Raw genomic sequence first — 24,470 nt, forward strand, 5'->3', positions numbered from 1 at the left:
ACACTGGCTTCCAGTTAAATACAGGATTCAATATAAAATCATTATGTTAATTCACTCTCTCTTGAATAACATTGAATCTACTTGGATGTGTTTCACGTTACATTTTTACAGACCTCAACGAGAACGGAGATCTACGGGGAAGAATCTGCTAGAAATTCCCTCAGTGAAAAACGCGGCATTAAGCATGACTAGGAATAGAGCGTTCTCGGTTGCTGGCCCCATAATGTGGAACTCACTGCCAGACCCACCTAGGTTGATAAATAATCGTAAGGATTTTAAGAAGGCGTTAAAAACCTATCTTTTTCAGGAAGCGTTCAAAGATGTAGAAGTTCCTTAATAGAAAGTATAAGACAAATCATGTGTGTTTACATAGCTTACTTTACTTTTCCTGCTTTTAATTTTTTTAATGAAAATTGGCCACTCTCTCTCTTAATCATTTTTATTTTTATTGATAATGTAACCATGATGTATTTTTATTCATACTTAGTTATTTTAAGTTTTAATACAAATTATTTTAACCTTTAATAATTTAAGGTTTGTATTACTGTAAACCGCTTTGATCGGTAAATTTTACTGGAAAACGGTATATAAATTTGTTTAAATAAATAAATAAATAATAAATAAGTAAAATGTAAGACATTGATAAGACAGGCTAAGAAAGAATTTGAAAAGAAGTTGGCTGTAGAGGCAAAAACTCACAGTAAAAACGTTTTTAAATATATCCGAAGCAGAAAGCCTGTGAGGGAGTCAGTTGGACCGTTAGATGATCGAGGGGTTAAAGGGGCACTTAGAGAAGAAAAGGCCATCGCGGAAAGATTAAATGATTTCTTTGCTTCGGTGTTTACTGAAGAGGATGTTGGGGAGGTACCCGTAATGGAGAAGGTTTTCATGGGTAATGATTCAGATGGACTGAATCAAATCACGGTGAACCTAGAAGATGTGGTAGGCCTGATTGACAAACTGAAGAGTAGTAAATCACCTGGACCGGATGGTATACACCCCAGAGTTCTGAAGGAACTAAAAAATGAAATTTCAGACCCTATTAGTAAAAATTTGTAACCTATCATTAAAATCATCCATTGTACCTGAAGACTGGAGAATAGCAAATGTAACCCCAATATTTAAAAAGGGCTCCAGGGGCGATCTGGGAAACTACAGACCGGTTAGCCTGACTTCAGTGCCAGGAAAAATAGTGGAAATTATTCTAAACATCAAAATCACAGAACATAGAGAAAGACATGGTTTAATGGAACAAAGTCAGCATGGCTTTACCCAGGGCAAGTCTTGCCTCACAAATCTGCTTCACCTATTTGAAGGAGTTAATAATCATGTGGATAAAGGTGAACCAGTAGATGTAGTATACCTGGATTTTCAGAAGGCTTTGAGAAAGTTCCTCATGAGAGGCTTCTAGGAAAAGTAAAAAGTCATGGGATAGGTGGCGATGTCCTTTCGTGGATTGCAAACTGGCTAAAAGACAGGAAACAGAGAGTAGGATTAAATGGGCAATTTTCACAGTGGAAGGGAGTGGACAGTGGAGTGCCTCAGGGATCTGTATTGGGACCCTTACTTTTCAATATATTTATAAATGATCTGGAAAGAAATACGACGAGTGAGATAATCAAATTTGCAGATGACACAAAATTGTTCAGAGTAGTTAAATCACAAGCAGATTGTGATAAATTGCAGGAAGACCTTGTGAGACTGGAAAATTGGGCATCCAAATGGCAGATGAAATTTAATGTGGATAAGTGCAAGGTGATGCATATAGGGAAAAATAACCCATGCTATAATTACACAATGTTGGGTTCCATATTAGGTGCTACAACCCAAGAAAGAGATCTAGGTGTCATAGTGGATAACACATTGAAATCGTCGGTTCAGTGTGCTGCGGCAGTCAAAAAAGCAAACAGAATGTTAGGAATTATTAGAAAGGGAATGGTGAATAAAACGGAAAATGTCATAATGCCTCTGTATCGCTCCATGGTGAGACCGCACCTTGAATACTGTGTACAATTCTGGTCGCCGCATCTCAAAAAAGATATAATTGCGATGGAGAAGGTACAGAGAAGGGCTACCAAAATGATAAGGGGAATGGAACAACTTCCCTACGAGGAAAGACTAAAGAGGTTAGGACTTTTCAGCTTGGAGAAGAGACGACTGAGGGGGGATATGATAGAGGTGTTTAAAATCATGAGAGGTCTACAACAGGTAGATGTGAATCGGTTATTTACTCTTTCGGATAGAAGACAGACTAGGGGGCACTCCATGAAGTTAGCATGGGGCACATTTAAAACTAATCGGAGAAAGTTCTTTTTTACTCAACGCACAATTAAACTCTGGAATTTGTTACCAGAGGATGTGTCAGTGCAGTTAGTATAGCTGTGTTTAAAAAAGGATTGGATAAGTTCTTGGAGGAGAAGTCCATTACCTGCTATTAAGTTCACTTAGAGATTAGCCACTGACATTAGCAATGGGAACATGGAATAGACTTAGTTTTTGGGTACTTGCCAGGTTCTTATGGCTTGGATTGGCCACTATTGGAAACAGGATGCTGGGTTTGATGGACCCTTGGTCTGACCCAGTATGGCATTTTCTTATGTTCTTAAAGTCGATTAGTGGAATGTTTCAGAAATCTGTCCTGGGGTTGATTCTGTTTAATATCTTTGTAAGCAATATTTGGGGGGGGGGGGGGGGGGGAGATGAGATGGAAAAAAAATGTGTCTTTTTGCAAATGACACTAAGATCTACAATACCGTGAACACCCTTGAGGAAGCAAACAAAGAAATGTGATCTAAGAAAGCTCAAGGCAGTTGAGTGCTTGTAAATTAAAATTTGATGCAAAACAGTAGAGAAAACCAATGGAGAGGTACATAACAGAGGACATGAAATTGAGGTGCACCAACCAGGAAGAGAGAACTCAGGGTGATAGTGTTGATGATCTCAGATTAGCAAAATAACGAGAAACAGTGGTGGCCAAAGCCAGAGGGGTGGATCCAAAAAAACAGAGAGGAAGACTATCTAGAAAAGCCGTGAGGAATCAAAAAAAAAAACAAAGAGTAGCCGAAAGTCCTTTGAAAATCTGTTTATTAATTGCCCATCTCTAGGCCTGAGTTTCGCCCATCAAGGGGCTGCTTCAGGGGCTATAAAATAAATAATCTAAATTAAGAATTTAAATTAAAAAATTAAAAATATAAAATAAAAAAACAGACACAAAATTTACTTAACATAAGCAATTGAGCATACAGAAAAATAGTAATCATATAAAATAATTAATAAAAATAAATATCTATTCAAATTACAAATAAAGAAGGGTACAGACATGTTCTGGAAGACAAATAAGGAGAAAAAAAGAAAGGAATTACAGCAAGATGAAAGCACATATAAAATTAATTATATTAACTGAAACAACAAAATGTGCTTTACAAATGCTCAAGCCTAACAAAAAATTAATTTGTCATTGTATTTTGTTTTTGGTTTTTCATTACAGGGACAAATTAATTAATTTTTTATTAGGTTCGAGCGTTTGTAAAGCACATTTTGTTGTTTCAGTTAATATAAAGGACTTTCGGCTACTCTTTGTTTTTTTGATTCCTCAAAGCCAGAGGGATGCTAGTGTGCACAGGGAAAGGAATAACCAGCAAAAAAGGGAGAGGATAATGCATTTGTACAGAGTTAGTGATAAGACCTCACCTAGGATATTTTGTTGAGTCCTGGAGGCTGCACCACCAAAAAAAAAAAAAAAAAAAAAAAAAAAAAAAAGAGACAGGCTGGAGATGGTTCAAACAAAAACTACCAAAATGGTGTGGGATCTGCATCAAACGCCAAATGAAATGAGACTTAAGGGCCTGAATCTATATACCCTACATCAGGGGCAAGCAAACCTTTTCAGCCGCAGTCTCCTTTTCATTCATGTAATTGGTTAGGGTCTCCCAAGTTGGGTACACTATATATACTGTATGTGTGTCTATAAACTCACACACACACATAAGCACATGAAGGATATTCACCAACCAGCTTCACTGCTGATCAATGGCTCAAAGCCCCCATTTTGTTTCTTTTCAAGGTGCTGAAAGAAATAAGCTCTCACACAGAGACCCTATATCCAGATAGAGACAGAAAGATATACCTTATACACAGACACAAACACTGCAACCCAAGTCGTCAGCCAGACAAATAGATATAGTTACCCGACACCCAGAGAGAAATGGAGAGACAAAGATACCCCAAATCTAGACATAGACACCCATAGAGAGATAAAAACCAAACACTCAGATAGATAAGCACAGAGACACCAGCATTCCACTCCCAGTCAGAAGACCGACACACAGATACACCATAAACAGACAGAAAGGCATAGACAACATATCAAGACTGGCAGACACACCCCACCCAGACACAGAGAGACAGGCATAGACCACACACACAAACAAAGACACTCTCCACACTACACATAGGGTACACACCACAATAAGTAAGGGCTGGAAAATTTTTCAAAAAAACTTAGGTGCCAGCCAACATTTTTAAAAGCTAAGAAAAACTCCCTCCTACTTTATTTTTGCATTTTTACTGTGTTCACTAATTATTCTTAGTTTACTCATCTTTTTATTTTCTCATGTTATTTGCTTTTTTTTTTTTTTTTTTTTTTTTAACTTGTTTTAAACTTTTTGCCTTTTTTCTTCCTTATCCACCTATTCCCTCTCCCTCCTCTGTCTCCTCATTCTCTCTGGCCTTTCTGCCCATTCTCCTCCTCTGGTGGGCAATAGCTATAATCTCTCTCCCTGGGTAGGGACCCTGCAGCAGCAGGAAGTCCTCCTGGGCTGAAGTCTGTGAGTGGCAGAACTTCCTGCGTTGTAGAACACTGCAATGGCTGCTCCCATGTCCAGTTCTGTCACAAAATAAACATCTCTCCACCCAAGCCCAGCACAGTAGAAGCAGCTCCTCTCCCTGACCTACTGCAATACACACATGGTTAAGCTATGGAATGCTTACAATGATGTCACTACATTCTAGCAGCTCCCTTCCTCATAAGTTTGCAGTGCCTCCACATCAAAGAGATTCAACAGCAAAGCCATTTTTTCTTCCTTGAATGGGCAGCCAGTGGGCCCCCCCTTCAGGATTGTTCAGGTCCCCTCTGGGGGGTCTGCCTCCTAGTTTGCTCACCCCTGCCCTAGAGCAGTGATTCTCAACTGGTGTGTCACCAAATACCAGCAGGTATGTCACGTACTTCCTGGTCTCCCGCTGGTCTGGCTGCTCTTCCTTCCCTCTCCTCCACCCCAGCGAGAGGCAGATATTGTTCCATTAACACTGCTGCCATTCAGCACGTTCAAGCCTGGGGATGGAACAGCAGCTGTGTTAGTGGAAGCTGGTAACAGTGACATGGCCTTTTCTTCTTCCCACCCCACAGCCCGGAAGAGTAAGCGATTTGTAGTGGGGCGAATGGGAAGAAGGAAGAGCCATGCTGCATTTAAAAGTAGTGGCAGAATCAGCCCCGAGCAGCAGTGTGTCACACATGTGAGAACCATCTGTCAGGTGTGTCCCAACAGAAAAAAAGTTGAGAACCACTGCCCTAGAGAAGAGCAGCAACATGAGAGGTATGATAGAGACATTCAAATACCTCAAATGTATAAAATCAGGCACAAGAAGCAAATCTTTTTAAGAAGAAAGAATAGGAGGTCACAATACAAAGTTCCATTAAACAGAGGCACAACTTTAAAAATATATATATATATATATTTTTTTTTTAAGAGTGGCAGATGTATAGAGTGGCAGATGTATAGAATGGGCGTTCCAGTAGCATGGTGAAGACAAAAGAGGAAAAGGAATTAAAAAAAAAAAATCAGAGAGAATCCCTAGTGGCAAAATAGTAAAATGAAAGCCAGAGGCTGGCTGGAGTCTGTGGCATTGCTCTAAGAGTGAAATTGGGCAGATCAAATGGGCCTATTGATCTTTATCTGCTGTCAAATTTACCAATAGTGGTAGAAACAGATTTGGGCGGTTGCAGTATTGCAAAAAAACCCACACTTCATTACCTCAAGATCAGAGGCAAAGGGAGAGGTGTTAAGGGCAAAAAAAGGGTATAGGAAGAAACATGACCTACCAAAATTGTAGGAATGCTGCAACTTTTCAGAAACCAACTGGGTCAGTGCCAGGTACTGTCCAGTAAAGTCACAGGGTCCTAGAAGGTCTGTTGTTGGGCAAGAGCCTCACTAGTTTTTGGTAAATGTTTGGCTTGTTGGCAGGATATAGGGCAAGGGGTGCTGGATCAAGTATGGTATCTTGTATGGTCATCAACCCAAGATGGTAGAGAATCAATAAGAAAGCAAATACTCCTGAAAGATTATTAAGAGTGGAAGATTTTACTGGTTGCTGAAAAGGATTGGTGATTATTGCTTTGCTGGCTAATTTTGGGTCTTAAACTTTGGAGGAGAGATGAAATTAAGTAAATTAATCTTTAGTTTGTGGGCTTAATTAAAAAGAAAGCTAGGCAATTTGTGTGTTAATGTGCCAGATTAAAAGAAAAGAAAAATTTTAGTGTGTCTTTCTTTCCATCCTATCCACCCCATCTCCCACCTACCACTAAGTTTATTCTTTGATTTACAGACTCTTGTCCCATTTAAGATACATTTTCACACCAAAAATCAGTCAGGGATTTATCCAAATTTAAGGAAACCACCCAATCCTTGTCAATAGATTAATTATTGTCCCCTTCAGGTCACTGCCAAATTAACATTAAATACACCAAATAAAATTAAAGGACTTTAATTTATGCATCCCTTCTCCCTTAGCAACCCAAATTAAGAACTCAACAACATTAAGATGCAGACAATAGTCCAGCAGCGAGATGGGGGCCTTCCAGTCTTTTGTACTGAGTGCCATATGTTTGATTGTCTACCAGCTGGTGAAAGGCTGTACATCTGCACCTGGAGCAAAAAGCTCCTGGATTTCAGGAAACAAGTCTGGAGACACCACTTCAGAAGGCATTGAAAGAAATCTTTTCTGACGAACTGCATTGCTCAGTAACATCAGGACAAACCCATACATTTTGCCCAGAAAACAGAAGTAATCGATTATGAAAGAAATATTTTAAAACGTTATTCCTATCAGACAAAAAAAAAATAATCTTCACCAAGAGTTCCTCTCTGTGAAATCTCTGTAGTTTCAGATATTTCCAAAATATTTGTAAGGTCTAATGTAGATTCCTGAGACTGAATTCCAACAGCTTCTTCTGTGGCTTGTGGCAGATAAATCGCTTTGGTTATTTTGCGTTATCCCTGTAAATGCCTTGTTAGACATCTTAATGTGAATTATGTATTCTTTGAACCATCTTCATTCTGGTCGTTCTTAGATTCGCACGCCTATTTGCCACTCTTTATAGTTCGGATATTTAATGACATAACTGGTGTTTGTCTCTCATTTTCTTTTTTTCATTTTCATGGTCTTAAACATTTGCTTCTTATATCTCTCTTGATATCCTGTTTTGTATTTATCATTCGAGGTTGACTAGAATTTTCTATTTTGCCTGTTTATTTATGGTACCTGTTTTATATTTTGTCTATCTCTTATTTCTGTTACAAGGAATTCTTGTGTTTAATTTGAAATGCATTAAAAATAAAATAAAAAACAAAAAGGAGAGAACATATAAATTTTATGAAAAAGAAAAACAATGGCTACCAACTATGAATTCAATCAAGTGCATAGAACGAATCATTTTATGTTAAGAAAACTGATATTAATTATTACCCAAAATTGTATCTAAAATTGGGATGAAAGCCTATTAATACTAAAACTTTGTTCTGCTGCTAATGGCAGTTATCGAAATGTAATCACAACTTAAAAAGCACACTATAAACAAGAAAAAAAGATCTTTTACATAAACTGTATCTTGCATCTTAAAACTTTTTTTTTTTAATTTTATTTCTAAATTCCAATGTGCTCAATTAACACCCAGAAACCCATTATTTACCTTATTGGGGGATTTCATTGGTGATATAGCTATTTTATTGGCTGTCTGTTGTGCTGCTGTCCCGATCACGCCACTTTCAGAGATGGAAATAGCCTTAGGTGGTGTTCCAGGAATATTGTGTGTCAGGACCCTACCTGCAAATAATACAGCCACAATGTCAACCTGGTTATACTCTGCAATGCACAGTTCCCTCATGTATGAATTTTACTTTTCATACATAAATAGCGATGACAAGCAACATTGTCATGCAATGGACATCTCATGCACCATCCAATACAGCAACACAGGACCAAAATTGTAGAAGAGTACTACCACAAAAATGAGTTCCTTCTCTTTTATGTACTTTACAAAGTACCCAAATTGGGCCTCCATTTATTTCTGGAGTATTCCAACATTTCCCTGCTCTTTTTTTCTTTTTTTACCCATTTTCATAATCTATTTCAATAATGCTGGACTATTTCAGGGAAAGCAGCTGTTGTTCCTATGGAATTTGTTGGTAATGGACTTGAGTTTGTATGTTGTCCACACAAAATCCAGGCAATCCCAATATTACTATGATCCACTTCTCTATTTCCTAGCAGCTGACCCAATTCATCCTATACACTAAAAAGCAGCATATATTGGCATACAATTTAGAAAACAGACTAAACTATGATCTCATGACAGCAGTGACAGAAGAATCTTGTATGTCACAGTATTTCTGAGCTTTGCAGGCAATTCACTTATTTAGCAGGCAACTCTCCAGTCCCACACTACTATGATTTCAACCTTTCGAGATCAATTACTGGACCAAAACAATTAGTGTCACCATTGCTCTCCCACCCTATACCTAACATTCATATGTTTCTTCTAAATTTGAACACTGTGATATCACTTGCAATGCATATAGCAGTTTTAGGCTGCTGAAAAATGAGATGATCCCTTTATTGTCATCATTTCATTACTCTTTAAAAGCATGTAATTTTGTCATAAAATCAAATGAGAAAGTTATTTAAAAAAAATAGTACCTGAGAAACAACACAGATGGTACATTTTTTTATATCTATATACTTTTTCCAAGCTCAGACATGCATAGTGCTTAGTTATTCAAAGCTTATTCAGGAAAATGTGACAGCATGGCACACACTGAGTTTCAACTTCTAGACAAAAGATCCTGCACAAGAAGCAACAATCCAAGCACTATGGTATCACCTGTGTCCACATAACAGCATAAGTGAGACAGGGCAGGCTCCACATTCATTCATTCATTGTTAACTGGACTATATTGTTCAATCAGTTCAATATCACCTGGTTCATATTTAGGGAATGGCCAATAAATGAATACAAGGCTAGAGGATTTAACAAGAAAATACAGTCTGTACTGTTTTTTTTGTCCAGGGAAAAAGTTTGTTGAGGGAGAATCTGATCAAACTGAAAAGAATATAAAAGGGCTTTTTAAAAGGAATTAGCAGGGGACCTCTCTCTCAAAACATCTGACTAGAACGAAGCATCATTCACAGATTTTAATGTGTCATTGGCATTATTTATTATTTAAAACGTGTTACTTGCCCTTCCTATGTTCAGGGCAGGGTACAAAAAAACAAACATTAGCAACAATTAAAAAGCAACATTACAATAAAACTTAAAGTGTCAATGTAATAATGTGTGCTGAAGCAGCCGTGGGTTTTATTTATTTATTTTTAAAACTCTTTAATACTGCTGTTCCAAAAAAGGAGATCAAAACGGTATACAACTTAACATACATAATAAAGCAACATAAAAACAAACAGCTCTCACAATATCATCATATCATAAACAGATAAAAAAAAAAATCAGGGAATTTTAAAAAACAAATGATAAAATATTAAAAGAAAACTATAAAACAAAAAAAAGACTAAATTTACACTCTGGGATATATATATATAGTTATGTCTTGACAGTTTAACCATATTCTTCCTTAAACAGCCATGTTTTGAGCCCTTTTCTGAACAATTTTAAGTCAGTCATCGATCTCAGTCAGGAAGTGTATTCCAAAGTGCTGATCCGGCAATAGAAAAAGCTTTCTCTCTTACTTCACCTTTATGAGCAATTCTAATGGATGGAATTTCGAGCAGACCTTTATTTTGGGATCTTAAAGAGCATGTTGGAGTATTAATATGTAGTTTAGAACCAACCCATGATGTATCAGAATTATTTACAAGTTTATGTATTATTGTTAATATCTTATATTTAATTCTGGCTCTAATAGGGAGCCAGTGTAAGTTAATGAGAGTGGGTGTGATATGATCATATTTTTTTTGTTCCAGCGATTAGTCTAGCTACAGAATGTTGTAAAGGTTGTATGGATTTGTGCGCGCCTGTACATGCGTTTTCCCGCGTAAATCCCTATACGGGGATGTAATAAGGGTTTTGTGTGCGGGGGAAAAAAGCACGTATGAAAGTGCTCACAGACCCACGTTTTTTCCTGCGCAAATGCATGCTAAAGGCAAGCAAAGGAGGTGATTAGCTAATGATAAGCAATGCAGGGAGCCGCACTAATGCTAGTGTTGGTTTTTTAAAGCGGGTATTTTACCTCCATGGTCAGGGCACGAGTTAAGTGTCTGTGCTGACTCAGGGGGGCTTTGTCGGCGTCCAAGCGTCCTGAAAATCACTAAGCTGAGCGCCTACCTCGGCATCCGAGTGGCCAGCTTAGCTAGGCATTTTTCTGGGTGCCTGATCATATAGATTTGCGACCAAGTAAGCGCCTAGCTTAGCACCTGAGCATTAACATTTGCTGAGCACCCATATTCACTCCCGGCTGAGTACCTATGTCGGCACTCGAACATCCAGATTGGTGTCCGTCTCTGAACACCTAGCATGCTGCTATGACAGTGTGAATTAGCATCCATGAAAATATTTGCTATGTTTTCTGCAGCAGTTATTTGAAATATTAAAATACTTTGTATTTTTCTTAATTGTACACCATCTAGATTGTCTACAGATTGACAGTATATAAAATAAAAAGAACTGTTCGCTCGCTCACTTTTAAGTGTGGATTATCGGCGCAGGTTTTGAGTGTGGATGTGGCCGCTTATTACATAGGTCCTTACCGTGCTTAGGTACACACATTTTCCCATTTGTGTGTGGATTTCTGCAAACACATCATTTGCATAATTTATGTTTTTTTACATCCCGCGAAAACGGCAGCTTCAACCGCGAGTGGTGATCAAAACCCGCGCTCATAACTAGCACCTGTTTTGCTGCGAGTCTTATTGCATCGGCCCCTACATGTTGCTAGACTGATTCGAGAATGCTTTTTTGTACAAGTTCAGTTCATAAAAATCAGGCATAGGGGGTTGTTTACATCAATCTTTTTTTTCTATGCAAAAAGTTGCATCTGCAATAAAGCTACACCTCCTCCCTCAGGAGGCAGAGCTCTATTTGCATACCAGCGATGCAAGCATAGGGCAACTTTCCTCTTTATTCTATAAAAAAGATGTGGCAAAAGCAAACCCTTCAAAAACTACTGATTTGCCAAGCACCGCTCCCCTGCTTATGGAAGACCCTTCAAAATCACACTGGCCAAGCTGCTGAGTGACGGAATCCAGAGTCAGTGAACATGTGCATCCCCTTATTACCTATCTCCACCCTTGCTGACTGAGGTCATAGAGATCGAATGTCGCCACAACAAGACAGGACTGATCTGGGAGATTTTAAAGAAGAGGGTTGGCGCAGTGAGTGCAATACACGATTGCTACATTTTTTCTCCATTACGTTTCTTTTTCAGCAGTTTTCATGTTGCATTAGTCAACAGCTACATTAGGAAGATTTCATATTTTAATAGTTGCCTGCAAACATGAATAAGTAGATAGCACAGTTGCTCACCTGTAACAGATGTTCTCTAGGACAGCAGGATGTTAGTCCTCACACATGGGTGACATCATCAGGTGGAGCCCTGACACGAAAAACGTATGTCAAATTTTCTACAACTTTGACTTGGCACAGAGCATGCCCAGCATGCCCTATACCACGTGTCCAAGCGGGGTCAGTCTCCAATGTATGCAAATCTATCTCATGCATATTCATTGTGGATATCCTGAAAACCTGGCCTGTTTGTGGCACTCGAGGACTGGAGTTCGCCATCACTGATCTAGGGCCTTTTGCTCACACCACATGGAAAACTCCTCCATTTCAGTCTGTAGGACTTTCTAGTGGAAGGCTTTCTAGAAGCTACCAGAACCAGAGACACATCCTCAGAAAGATCCAGCGGCTGCAAAATCAGCCTCTCAACATCCAGGTTGTGAGCGACAGGGCCTAGAGATTGGGATGCCACAGCCTGCCCTGATCCTGCATGATGAGATCTGGGGAAGAAACTACACTGATCGGTTTCGGGAAGGATAACTCCCGGAGTGGAAACCAGACATGTCTTGGCCAACGGGAGGACCATAAGGATCATGTTCCCCAGTAACGTTGGAGCTTCAGGCGATCTTCGCGACCAGAAGGAGCGGAGGATACGCATACAGAAGACCCTTGTTCCAATGACGGGCTAAGGCGTCCGAGGCTGGTTTGCCATCCGACCTGTACAGGGAAGCAGAACTGAGTCACTATCCTGTTGTAAGGGGACGTGAAGAAGCCAATGTCTGGGTTTCCCCAAAGGCAGAAGATCCGGTTCACTACCCCCTGGTCGAGTGACCACTCGTGGGCTCTGAAGGTGTGTCTCAGCCTGTCATCTATGCCATTCTCCATTCCATCCAGGTACATGGCCTGGAGCACCATCCCATCAGACAGAGCCCAGGACCAAATCTGTACTGCCTCCTGACACAGGAGTTACAACTCCGTGCATACCTGCTTGTTTACATACCATATGGTCACTTGGTTGTCTGTTTGGATCAGGACGATTTTGCTGGACAGTCGATCCCTGAAAGTCCCTAGAGCGTACCTGATCCACCGAAGCTCCAAGAAGTTGATCTGCCATTGTACTTCTTGAGCAGACCACAGACCCTGGCCGAAAAAGTAGGTGAAAGTTTTCCAAAACATTAGTGTTAGTGTTAGAGATTTTATACGAGCTCAGAAACCGCGATGCGATAGCTGTGGAAAAAATAGAGACTGAAGAGGGACCCCGCATGGACGCAAGGATTCGGGCATGCTCAGTGTGCCTAGTGAAAGTTTCAGAAATTTTGCCATAAGTTTTCCGTGCCGGGCTCCATTCGATGATGTCACCCATGTGTGAGGACTACCATCCTGCTTGTCCTAGGAGAATAGAGTATATAGACTAAGTGTACAGTCCTCAACTAAAGCAGTGATTGTATAAAGGATCACATACAACTTGATTAGACATTTGAGCTACATATCAATAAAGTCATTTTGAACACCCAATCTATGTCCCACCTGTCTGTCCCAGCCACAGCATTTCATCACAGCATCTAACAGTTCCAGCGGTGCTTACACTTAAGGAAAATACACACCACTGCCTGGGCCAAGAAGGTCTGCCTTCAACCCCAGAGAAAGGACTCACACCTTGTGGAACTAAAAGGAGGGGAAGAGAAATAGTGAAAACAGCCCCCGATATAAAACTCTTGTGTGTGCCCTTAGAACAGTACACATTCAGAAAAAGGGTTACACAGAGAAAATATTTTTTCACACACTGGACAATTAAGCTCTGTAATTCATTGCCAGAGAATGTGGTAAAGGCACTTAACATACATAGGATTAAAAAAAGGTTTGAACAAGTTCCTGGAGGAAAAGTCCATAAATCATTATTAACCAGGTAGACTTGGGGAAAGTCACTACTTATCCCTGGGGGCTAGCAGCATTGCATCAATTTACTATTTGGGATCCTGCCAGGTACTTGTGACCTGGGTTGGCTAATGCTGGAAATTGGATACTGCGCTTGATGGATCCTTGGTCTCAGTATGGAAATTCTTATGTTCTTATGGAACATGTCTGGTTTATGTGTCATAAGGTTTTCTCTCTTTAAAATATAAGAATCAAATAATCACCCACCATGAGTGGTTCGAAGAAGACACTGTTTCAAACAAACTAAAATTGTATCATTAAGAATCAGAACTTTTATGCCATGGATCCTACAAAACAAAGAAAAACTACAAAAAAATAATTGCTTAGCACGAAATGCCTATGGAGAAACAGAACAGTTTAAGCCATAGATGCCTATGTATTGAAATGTGCCAAATTTCACAAAGTCTACTTGGTGCACAAAAAAGATTTGTAAATGCATGTATATAAGTTTACCCTTGCACAGTTTTATGCAAATTCATGCAAAGCAGCTCATTAACTGTTTGCAATGCTAAAATATGCATGAAAAGACCTTCAGAGGCTGAGTTTTGAATTAAAGAAAAGATAACCACACCTCAAAGTATAGGTATCTTTTTTTGAGAAGTAAACTTCTGTATGTTAAGTTTTCTATTAGGCTTATCCGCAAATGATCACAACAATAAGTTGAAAATGTAAAATCAAAACTGCTTGCACAATTCAGCACTCTTTATTTAAAATGTTTATTACCTGCTTATCAACCATTCTTTATCCCCATAGTTTCTCAACAACCATTCAGATATTTTGGCCTCCCCTTTACAAAAAGACAACTTGACACCCTATAACAGGGAGATCTGCATCCCAACCATCAGGGGAGCAAGACATCTTCAAGACCAATTTATGGCAATTAACAATAAATATAGAATTCCTGAACAGCAAGTACATAAAACACATGCAAGTAATTTCACTGTGAATATTTTCAGTAGATAGCTGAAGAATCTGTCCTGAAATACCACCTGTGAGTACTGAAGACACTGCAGTTGTCTGTCCCGTAGTTACTGCTTTGCTATTTATTGGTTTTGCAATGATTAGTTTCGTGATCATTGGGCCAGATGATGATGCAGGAGTCTTCTTGGCAATCTGAAAAACACAAGGATTTATATTCATGAAAACCACAACTGCTCTAATTCATGGCACAGATCTGTCTCAATACTAGGTTACACTCTGCAGTGTTCAGAGAAAGATTGGGGATGTTGTTACTCTCCATTTCAATCTGGAGCTAACTAGATGGACCCAGATTTTTTTTTTCCCCCATTTCTGAAAAGTGTTGCCAGGGTGACTGTCTCTCTTATTCTTGCTCATTATCCATCTCTGTCCCTCATTACTACCAACCAATAGGTGCTGAGGCTGCATTTATGTACTTGCTCTATTTATGAACATGAAGAGCAGAATGCAGATTCACTTACATTTAAGAAATAAGTTCAGGCACAAGTATGTCACAAGAAAAGGCCATGTATTGCCTTTGAACATCATTCATAAATGGACTATGGGAAGACAGAGATAAACTGGCTACTCTCAGAGCTTAAAATTTACATGTTCAATTCAATTGTCTTTTCCTCTTTACCTTAGAACTTTAATTGTAGTAATCAAAATTGCAGAGCAAGCCCATCTATTGATTAGTACAGTTATAGTTCTAAAACAGCATGCTCTCCTTGGTAGCCAATAAAAATAATACTGTTTGGACTTTCATTTGCTCAAATTTTGCTACTGTGTAAAAACATAGTTCCCATATATATGCTCTCAAGAATTTTGTGATGGAAAAATGGTAGTTTAAAAAAGTTTGTCTCTGTCGTGGCAGCACCAAATGGTTAATATAGGATTGCCCAAGCTTTGGTTACTGAATAAACTGAAGCCTAGTCAATAACAGCCAGATGAGCATCAAGTAGAGGTCACACGCACTAGGAGCAGCAGCAGAAGGTAAACATTCTTGTAGTTACATGACCAAACAAACAGCGGAGTGGGAAAAACAATGACCTATCTGCACACTGCCATTTACAACTTCTAGTATTTTATTTATTGATTTCAAAGAACTTGTTACCTACACTCTCCAAAGTTCAGGATGAGTTATAAAAATTAAAAAAATTCACAATTAAAAAAAGAGAAGTTCATATGAAATATATAAAAACAAAAGAAAAATATGACTTATGCACTGCAAGCTATACAAAATAATAATCCGACTGAAATGAACAGGATCTGACATGCCGTCCCGCGCGCTGCAAGAGCACCGAAGAGGAAGAACGCGGTGGAGCGCACCAACCATGGCCGCCGGCCATAGCGAGGCTCCTGGACCCGAGGTGGCGGGGGTCGACTGCGCCGGTAGGTGGGAGAGTCCGGCTGCGGGTCTCCGCGGCCGACACTCGCAACATACTGTATGCAAGAAGAGGACATGAAAGGTTGTTTTATTCTCCATCATAGGAGAGGGGGGTTTTTACAGGAGTGAGCCAAGCTGCCTCAACCTGCTCCGCAAAAAGGGACTCCACCATGTTTTTCTGGGGTTTCAGAATAGTAAGATGAAAATAAAAACTATGAAAGGAAAGCAAAGTTTTCCACAGACAGCAAGATAAATCAGCCATAATCAGTGGGTGATATTCTATGGTGTCAACATGGACTTAGCTTTCAGAGCTCAGAATTCTTTCTGCGCATGTGCAGGAATTTCCGTATGCAACCGCTACCTCATGAGTCCCTCATGCTCTTCCAGAGTTTAAGCTTAAACGTAGTAGTCAACTCTCCAGGGAGGTGGGTTTGTAATACATATACTGCTGATTTAGCCTGCTGACAATAGAGAACCTTGGTTACAGGTAAGCAACTTTGCTTTCTCCATTGACACGCAAGATTAAATTAGCCATAACCTGACTGACCTGGGAGTCTCAAATTCGGGGTTGTCTTGCAGAAATGACAGCCCAGAACCCTCCCAGTAGAGAGCAGACTACTGGATGAACAGGCTGCGCAAAATTGCTTGGCCAAAGATACTGTCCAAGCAGTAGTGGGACGTGGAGATGTGAGCAGACAACCAAGTAGCAGTTTTGCAGACATCTTCAATAAAAGTCACCCTCAGATGAGCCACTGAATTCACCATCACTCATGCTTGAGGATCCTTGACACAGTCTGCAAGCTGTAATCCAGCCAGAGTGTAGCAGTGTGCTATACAGTACACTAGCTAACTGGAAAGAGTTCTTTTGGTTACTGTCCTTCCCAACCTGTTGGGATTGAAGGACAAAAAACTGAGAAGCTTGATGGAGAGGCAGAGTCCTCTGTAGGAAATATGCTGGGACTCTCTTACAGTCCAAAGAGTGAAGAGCCGGTTCATGCAGTTTTAAAAAGAATGTAGGCAGCACAATCGCTTGATTGATGTGGAATGCAGATACCACATACAGAAGAAATTTAGGACGAGGAAAAATAACTTGTGAAAAAAGTATAGTAAATAAGACAGGAAAATGAAATTCACTCACTCTGCCTACCGAGGCAATGGCCACAAGAAACTGACCTTTCTAGATGAGAAATTTCAAGTCCACCAACTTGACAGGTTCAAGGGGAGGTCTCACAAGTTGGGCCAGGACCACATTAAGATTCCATGGTACTGGTGGTTTACTTACTGGAGGTTTGACAAGCCTCAAGATGGGTTTTCTGATCACTTACTAACAATAAACTGCAATGGCATCGAGATGTATCTTGACTGAAGACTAATGACAATAGGAAGAAGAAACAGAGAAGATCTCTCAGATCACAAGTGAAGGGGTCCAGATGACTGACTCACACTATGCAGAGAACCTCTTCCACTTAAAGCTGTAAGATCTCCTGGTTAAAGTTTTCCTAAATGAGATCAAAATGTCCTCTACAAGCCTGAGAAAGAGCAAGCAGCATACTATGTATTCAACATCCATGTCGTGAATGCCAAGGATGGAAGAAGAAGATTTGGGTGGCAGTTTTCTGTTCTCCTGGGTGATGAGAATCGAAGATAGTCCCAGCTAGAACAGGGGCTGAACCAACAGATGGAGGAGGTAAGAATACCTCACCTGACAGGTCCAAGACAGGGCTATGAGTATAATCCTTACCCTGTTTTGCAGAATCCTCTGGACAGTCCTGGCGATGAGTGGAAGTATGCATACAGTAGGTAAACATACATTCCAGTCTAGCACAAAAGCATCAGGAGCTGACCTATAGCAGCTCAGTCTCATGGAACAGAGTCATCTGACCTTCTGGTTCTGAAACGAATAAGTCTATTATCTGGGTTCCCCAATGATGGAACAGATGGTTTGTGATCCTCTGATTCTTGATAGTGATCCTTCACCCCTTATTGAACACATTGTCAAAAACATCACCATGGATACCCCAGCAATCATCCTAGGCGACTTCAACATACATGTTGACAGTCTACCTCATACAACCTCATGCGAGTTATTTCTAGAATCCTTATCTGCCCTAGGCTTCACACAGTCCATAAACCGCCCAACCCATAAGGCTGGTCATACCCTTGACCTCCTATTCACCAACTCCCTGATACAGACTAACATACCCTCCTGTACTCCAATACCCTGGTCTGACCACTACCTCATTAGAGCATCCTGCTCTATCAAGAACCCCCCCCCCCCCCCCATGCCCTCCTAACACAACAAGACAATTCACTACAGGAAAATCTGTAGTAGTGACGACCTTATTTCAGCTACTTCCAATAAACTAAATGACCTTGATCTCTCAAACGCGGACACAGCTCTTGCCTCCTGGCAGGACATCACCACCTCAATTGCTAACACCGTCTGCCCCTTGCAAACTAAGCATATCTACCCTCAGTGCAATAATAGAAAAAAACCTTGGTATACACAAGAACTGAGAAACCTTAAACAACATCTTAGAAAATTAGAAAAGGTCTGGCACAGCAATCCATCCCCTTCATGCCGAGCACAGTTCAAATCCTCCCTACATACCTACAGTGAAAAGTTAAATAAGACCAAAAGAGACTACTATGCATCCAAAATACATCAATTCCAATTCAACCCAAAAGCACTATTTGACTATGTTTCTTCCCTCACTAAGTCAACACCCCCCAACATACCTGAGGATGTTGCGAAAACAAAATGCGAAGAACTGGCTACATTCTTCCATAATAAAATCAGCAAGCTGCTAACTCTCTTCCCTACCCCCACATCTCCTACACCACCCCACCATGATATCCACCAGTCACTTCCTAGAAACCCTGTTAAGGGCTTGTCCACTCTAGACTACCACTGCCCTTGAAATAGAATCCTTCCTCAAGAAGGCCAGGCCATCCTCCCACCCCTCAGACACGATTCCTACCAAACTCCTCCTAACTATACCTAAACTTATTGCTAAACCTATAGCTAATATCATAAACTCATCGATCAATTCTGGCTTTGTACCAGATTCCCTCAAGCAAGCTATTGTTAAGCCTATTTTGAAGAGACCGAATCTTGATCCCTCTGACCTTTCCAACTACCGCCCCATTTCAAACCTCCCGTTTATCTCTAAACTTCTTGAAAAAACTATCAATAAACAGCTCACAGAATATCTCAAGGATAATCAAATCCTCTCCCCTTCCCAGTACGGCTTCCGGAAATTCCACAGTATGGAGACCCTTCCACTCTCCCTCTCTGATCATCTACTGAAAGGTCTTGACAAAGGGCAATCATTCCTTCTTGCCTTTCTAGACATCTCTGCAGCATTTGATACCATTAGTCATAACGTTCTACTCCAACGACTCTCTGAAATTGGAATATCCGGTTCCACCCTAAGCTGGTTCCACTCATATCTCAGTAATCGCAACTTTAGAATTAAACTAGGAAACCATGAGTCCAAGGCTATTCCACTTGACCAAGGAGTCCCGCAAGGCTCCTCTCTGTCATCCACCCTCTTCAATATTTATTTCCTACCCCTGTCATCTTCTCTCCAGTCTCAAACTTCCTCATTACATCTATGCAGACGATGTACAGATACTTATCCCTATAATCAGACACACTCCCTAATGCCATGAAAATCTGGAACTCCACGCTTCTCTCAATCAACAAGCTCCTAAATTCTATTCATCTTGCCCTTAATACCGTGAAAACTGAAATCATGCTAATCACACCCCAAAATCACCCCTTTCCCCTTCCCCTCCCATCTCCCCAACCCTCTTCTTCTTTACAGCTCTCCCAACAAGCCAGAGACCTAGGGGTCATCCTTGACAATCACTTTAGCCTGAAGAAGTTCATTAGCAATACTCTAAGACATGGTTTCCTCAAACTCCAACCCTAAAAAAATTGAAACCTCTATTACACCCCCCTGACTTCCGCACTGTACTTCAAGCAACAATCCTTTCCAAACTTGACTATTGTAATTCCCTCCTCCTGGGTTTACCTAAAAACGCCATCCAACCCCTACAAATTCTCCAGAACACTGCTGCTCGAATTCTAACCAATACGCGCCGCAATGAACACATAACACCTGTACTCATGGATCTACATTGGCTCCCTATTACATCACGCATTCAATACAAGATCCTCTCTCTTATTCATAAAGCCCTTCACAACCCTGAAATGTACTGGCTTAACGGCTCCCTTAGATTCTACCAGGCTTCAAAACCGTCTAGACACCAATACCTTGCAACTATGCAAACCCCTCCACACAAGTCCACTAAACTGGCCTCCACCAGAGCACGTTTACTCTCAGTATCTGGGCCCACCATCTGGAATACAATGCCAGTAGATTTACGCCAAGAGGACTGCCATAAAACATTCAAACAAAAACTCAAAACCTGGCTCTTCACCAAAGCATACTCTTAGTACTACATTGCACTCTTCTTTTGCAGCCCGTCCTTTCTACTTAGCTTCATTCCCTTTCCCCCTCACTCAGCCTATCCACAGCCCCTCATTCACTCTTTTCTCCTCTTCTCTCCTCCTTTTCACTCTATTCACCTCTTTCTCCCCTCAGTCACTACTTTCTCCCCTCACTCACTACTTTTCCTCCTTTCTACAGCTCAACCCCAATGAATTCTATACTTCTAAGTCATTGGACTCACATATAATTCCAATTTTATAAACTCAATTTGCTGGTAAATGCCCACATATCATTGTCTATGCATTTTATCATTGCCTATGCAATTTTATCATTGTCTATGCAAATGCATAATTGTAAATTATGTAAATAAATATTTACAACCCTAGTCAACTTGCCTCCCCCTCCTCCCTATTCTTCCTTTCCCTCCCCCTTTCCTTCCCTTGCTACTGCCCCTCCATTTAATCCTGTTGTAATCACTGTTAATTGTTAATTACAAGTTCTTAATTATAATCTGTTAACTTTAAGTTATATGTAAAGCCTTGTTGCTGATTTTGAAGTTCTATTGTAAACCGATCAGATGTACCTTACGATGTTCGGTATATAAAAGCCACAAATAAATAAATAAATACATTCTCTCTTGTGAGCCAGTCTGTAAGTATATTCTGGATGCCTAGGAATTAAGAACTGTGATGACAAACCCATGACCAGATGTACTAGGCCTTCTTTGCAGAGAACGTACAAGCCCATACCATCTTGTCTGTTCATACAAAACATGGCCACCTGATTTATCTGTCTAAATCAAGATTCTCTTGTATGAAAGCATACCAAATGAACCGCAGTTCCAGAAGGTTGCAATGAGATGACTTCCCACTTTGGACCACACTACCTGGGTCTACAAATTGCTGTGTGTGTTCCTAAACCTCTGGTGGAAGCACTGGTAGACAGTACCACTTGATATGCTGGGATTCTCAATGGGAGTCCTAGGGGCAAGAACTTTCAAGTTTATCCACCATTGCAGAGACCAGAATCTTAGGAGACAAGGATAGCAGATGTCATAAAAGTTGGAACAATAAATCCTACTGATCCTTGAGGGCCTATTGAAGGCCATACATGTGAAGATGAGCCAGAGGAACTACATGAACCACAACATCATGTGACTCAAGGACTGCCCTTGCTGACACACAGTCCCCTTTGAAGCTCCCTCTTGACTGGCAGGAAGGCTTTCTCCAGAAGCAATTTGATATAGACGCCATTAAAATGGATCCTCTGGGATGGGATCAAGGGATTGAAGAAGTTGAATGGTTGGGCAGAAGGACTCCAGGATACCTGTCAAAGAGGGGCCCAACTTCTAACTACCGGTAATCATCTAGGTATGGGAACAGAGATTCCTTACTGCTGTAGCTGAACTGTAACTACTGCCAGTTACTTCGTGAACACTCTCAGATCAACAGAAAGGCCGAACCAGAGCATAGTGTACTGACAATGAATATGGTCCATCACAAACCTGAGGAATTTCAGATGAGATTAAAAAGGGATGCGAGTATATGCATCTTTCATGTCCAGAGTGCACAGCCACTCCTTTGACTGAATGAACAGCAGAATTGTCTGAAGCAAATTCATTTTGAACCTCTCCCAAATTAGTAACTTGCTTAAGTTTGACAGATTCAGGATGGGCCTTAACCAATCCCATTTCTTGAGAATTAAGAATTACCAATAATTGAACTCTGTGCCACACTCTCAAGAAAGGACAAACTATAGCCTTCTGCTGTAGCTAAGTCAACTAGGTGTGGTTGAATTGGGAGCCAGAGTCTGCTGATACAGAAGAGGGTATGAAAACTGCAAGAGATAGCCACATTCCACAATTCTCAGAACCCACAGCCTTCATGAAACAGCTCTATTCTGGCAAGGACAATTGGATACTTCCCCTTACTGGAAAAGGGTGATAAAGTGGGCATCAGGGCTGTTTAACCTTAGGCTGTTGCCTTTCCCTTTAAGACAGGAGTTGCCCATTAAGACCTCTAAGACAGGAGTTGTCAACGTCAGTTACTTCTGGAAAGAGCGGAAGGGCCTTCTTTGTTAAAATGGTCACCTGTAATTCTTATACAGACATCTGGGCACAGTGGATTGGTCTGGCAGCATAGACAGCAACTGCAAAGTGCACTGATACTCCTTGATCAGCAACCATTTCTTCTGCACCTTGTCTCTAAACATGTTCTCTCCCATGCATGGAACATCTTCCCAAAGGCAGGTGAGCCTCCTGGCTCCAACAGATACTGCTAAGGTTCTAGCCACAGGCTCAAAAGCCTCATAAGTGGAACAGATGAGCTGTTTTTGCATTCATCTGCCAATGCACACTGGAACTCAGCCTGAGGAGGATTCTGAGTTCACCAGAAGTTTAAGGTTTTGCACACACTCATGCAGGAACTGCACTATGAAAAGCTGGTGGGCTGCAATCTTGGCATTCAGCATTTGATGCCTGAAAGACTTTCTTTCTGAAAGAATCCAGGGCTTTCTGGTCCTTCCCAGAAGGCTTCTTAGAAAGTTCCCTAGAATGTTTTGCATGCTTTAAAGCTAACTCTCCCATCACAAATGGTGCAGAAACTGGACCACACAAAATCCTGAACAGGCCTGAACTCTGTAGATTAAGTTGAACTTGCATGCCATGGGCAAGCAAGACAGAAGATTCTGCCATATCCTTAGCTGAAGGTCCTGTAAAAAACCATGGACTGGGACAAGGTGGATTCTGTTAGGGCCAGATGAACAACAGACTGAAAATATCCACTATTGAATCTTCTTCCTTCCTGAAAATAAACAATATGCTCAACATCATCTCCAAGAACTGAGAGCAATTTAGGTCATCAGGAGGTAAGGTATGCCTTGGTAAAAGCCAGAAAGGGGTTGGAAAGCATTCCTGTGGACCCTTCCTCATCCAGCCGTCGTGACACAATCCAATATGACATGGACAAAGAAGGCTGATAAGGAGAGGATCTCTGGTGCTCCAAAATAGAGAGGACCAGCAAGAACTCTGACTGATCCAAGTCAACTCCAAATTTCTGCAGGGGTGGGGAAGTAATAGCCATAATGATGAGTGGACTTACTCCTGCTGGAGAAGCTCTTTAAGCATGAGGCAACGCTTAGACATCTTAAAGAATCCCCTGAAACCCACCAAGTGGGAAAAATTCCTCAATCCTGAATATGAGTTTCATTTTACCTCTCTGATACTCAGGAATCAAAGTAGTAAAGAGATTTCTCAGCACCTCAGCTAGCTGTAGATGGGGACTTTGAAGGAGCTTGGTGGACACTTGGAACTTGGACACACTTGATGCTGGTATGCTCCACATCAGCCACACTGATGGGCCCCACTAGCTGAAGTCTGGCTAAACCATCAGCGCCAGCAAGGATTCTCTCCATGCCAAGATCCTCTTTCCATGCTTCTGTCTCAGTGCCAAGTGCTCCATATTTTGGCCAGTACTGGCACACTCCACACCAAAGTAACTGAACGTACCATGGATGGCATCAAGACTAAGAAAAACAAATTGCCCACCGCCATGGATCCTCCCTGTGCCATGGAAGACATCATCTGCATCAAAGAGCTGTTCTCTAGTTGACCTAAAGTATTTTCTGCACCATCAAGACGGGACCCACTCCAGAAGAGTCCTGCGCTGAGAGAGAAAGCTCCAGAGGGGGATCCTTCATGCTGTTTAAGTGCTCTTCTAAGCATCCCTTCCTGAGCTTTAGGCTTCAGTGTCAAGCTCATTCATAGGCAGATCTTGAGATGACACCAACAGGGGGAGCTTTCCCAACAGATGCAGGATAAGGGGGAGAGTGATTCCAGACATGATCTCTGCTGATTCATGTGGCAATGGGAAGCCAAAGAGGTCTTATTCCAGGAGGTGGGTGACTGCAAGGCCTACCATCACACCAGGACTTCAGAGCCTTGCCCGATGCC

General features: G+C 40.9%; 1 protein-coding gene across 2 annotated transcripts in view; it reads right to left on the reverse strand.

The window, feature by feature from the left end:
- The window catches only part of LIN54 (lin-54 DREAM MuvB core complex component), a 303,678-nt gene that overhangs the window by 145,171 nt on the left and 134,037 nt on the right, over positions 1–24,470 (reverse strand). For both annotated transcript variants that reach the window (XM_029599095.1, XM_029599087.1), the window contains exons 4-5: positions 14,707–14,830; positions 7,964–8,097 (exon numbers count right to left, since the gene is read on the reverse strand). In XM_029599095.1, the coding sequence (XP_029454955.1) occupies positions 7,964–8,097; positions 14,707–14,830 (258 nt within the window). The remainder of the gene's footprint in view (positions 1–7,963; positions 8,098–14,706; positions 14,831–24,470) is intronic.

Source organism: Rhinatrema bivittatum, chromosome 1 (genome assembly GCF_901001135.1).
Source record: "Rhinatrema bivittatum chromosome 1, aRhiBiv1.1, whole genome shotgun sequence".
Classification (NCBI taxonomy): Eukaryota; Metazoa; Chordata; class Amphibia; order Gymnophiona; family Rhinatrematidae; genus Rhinatrema; species Rhinatrema bivittatum.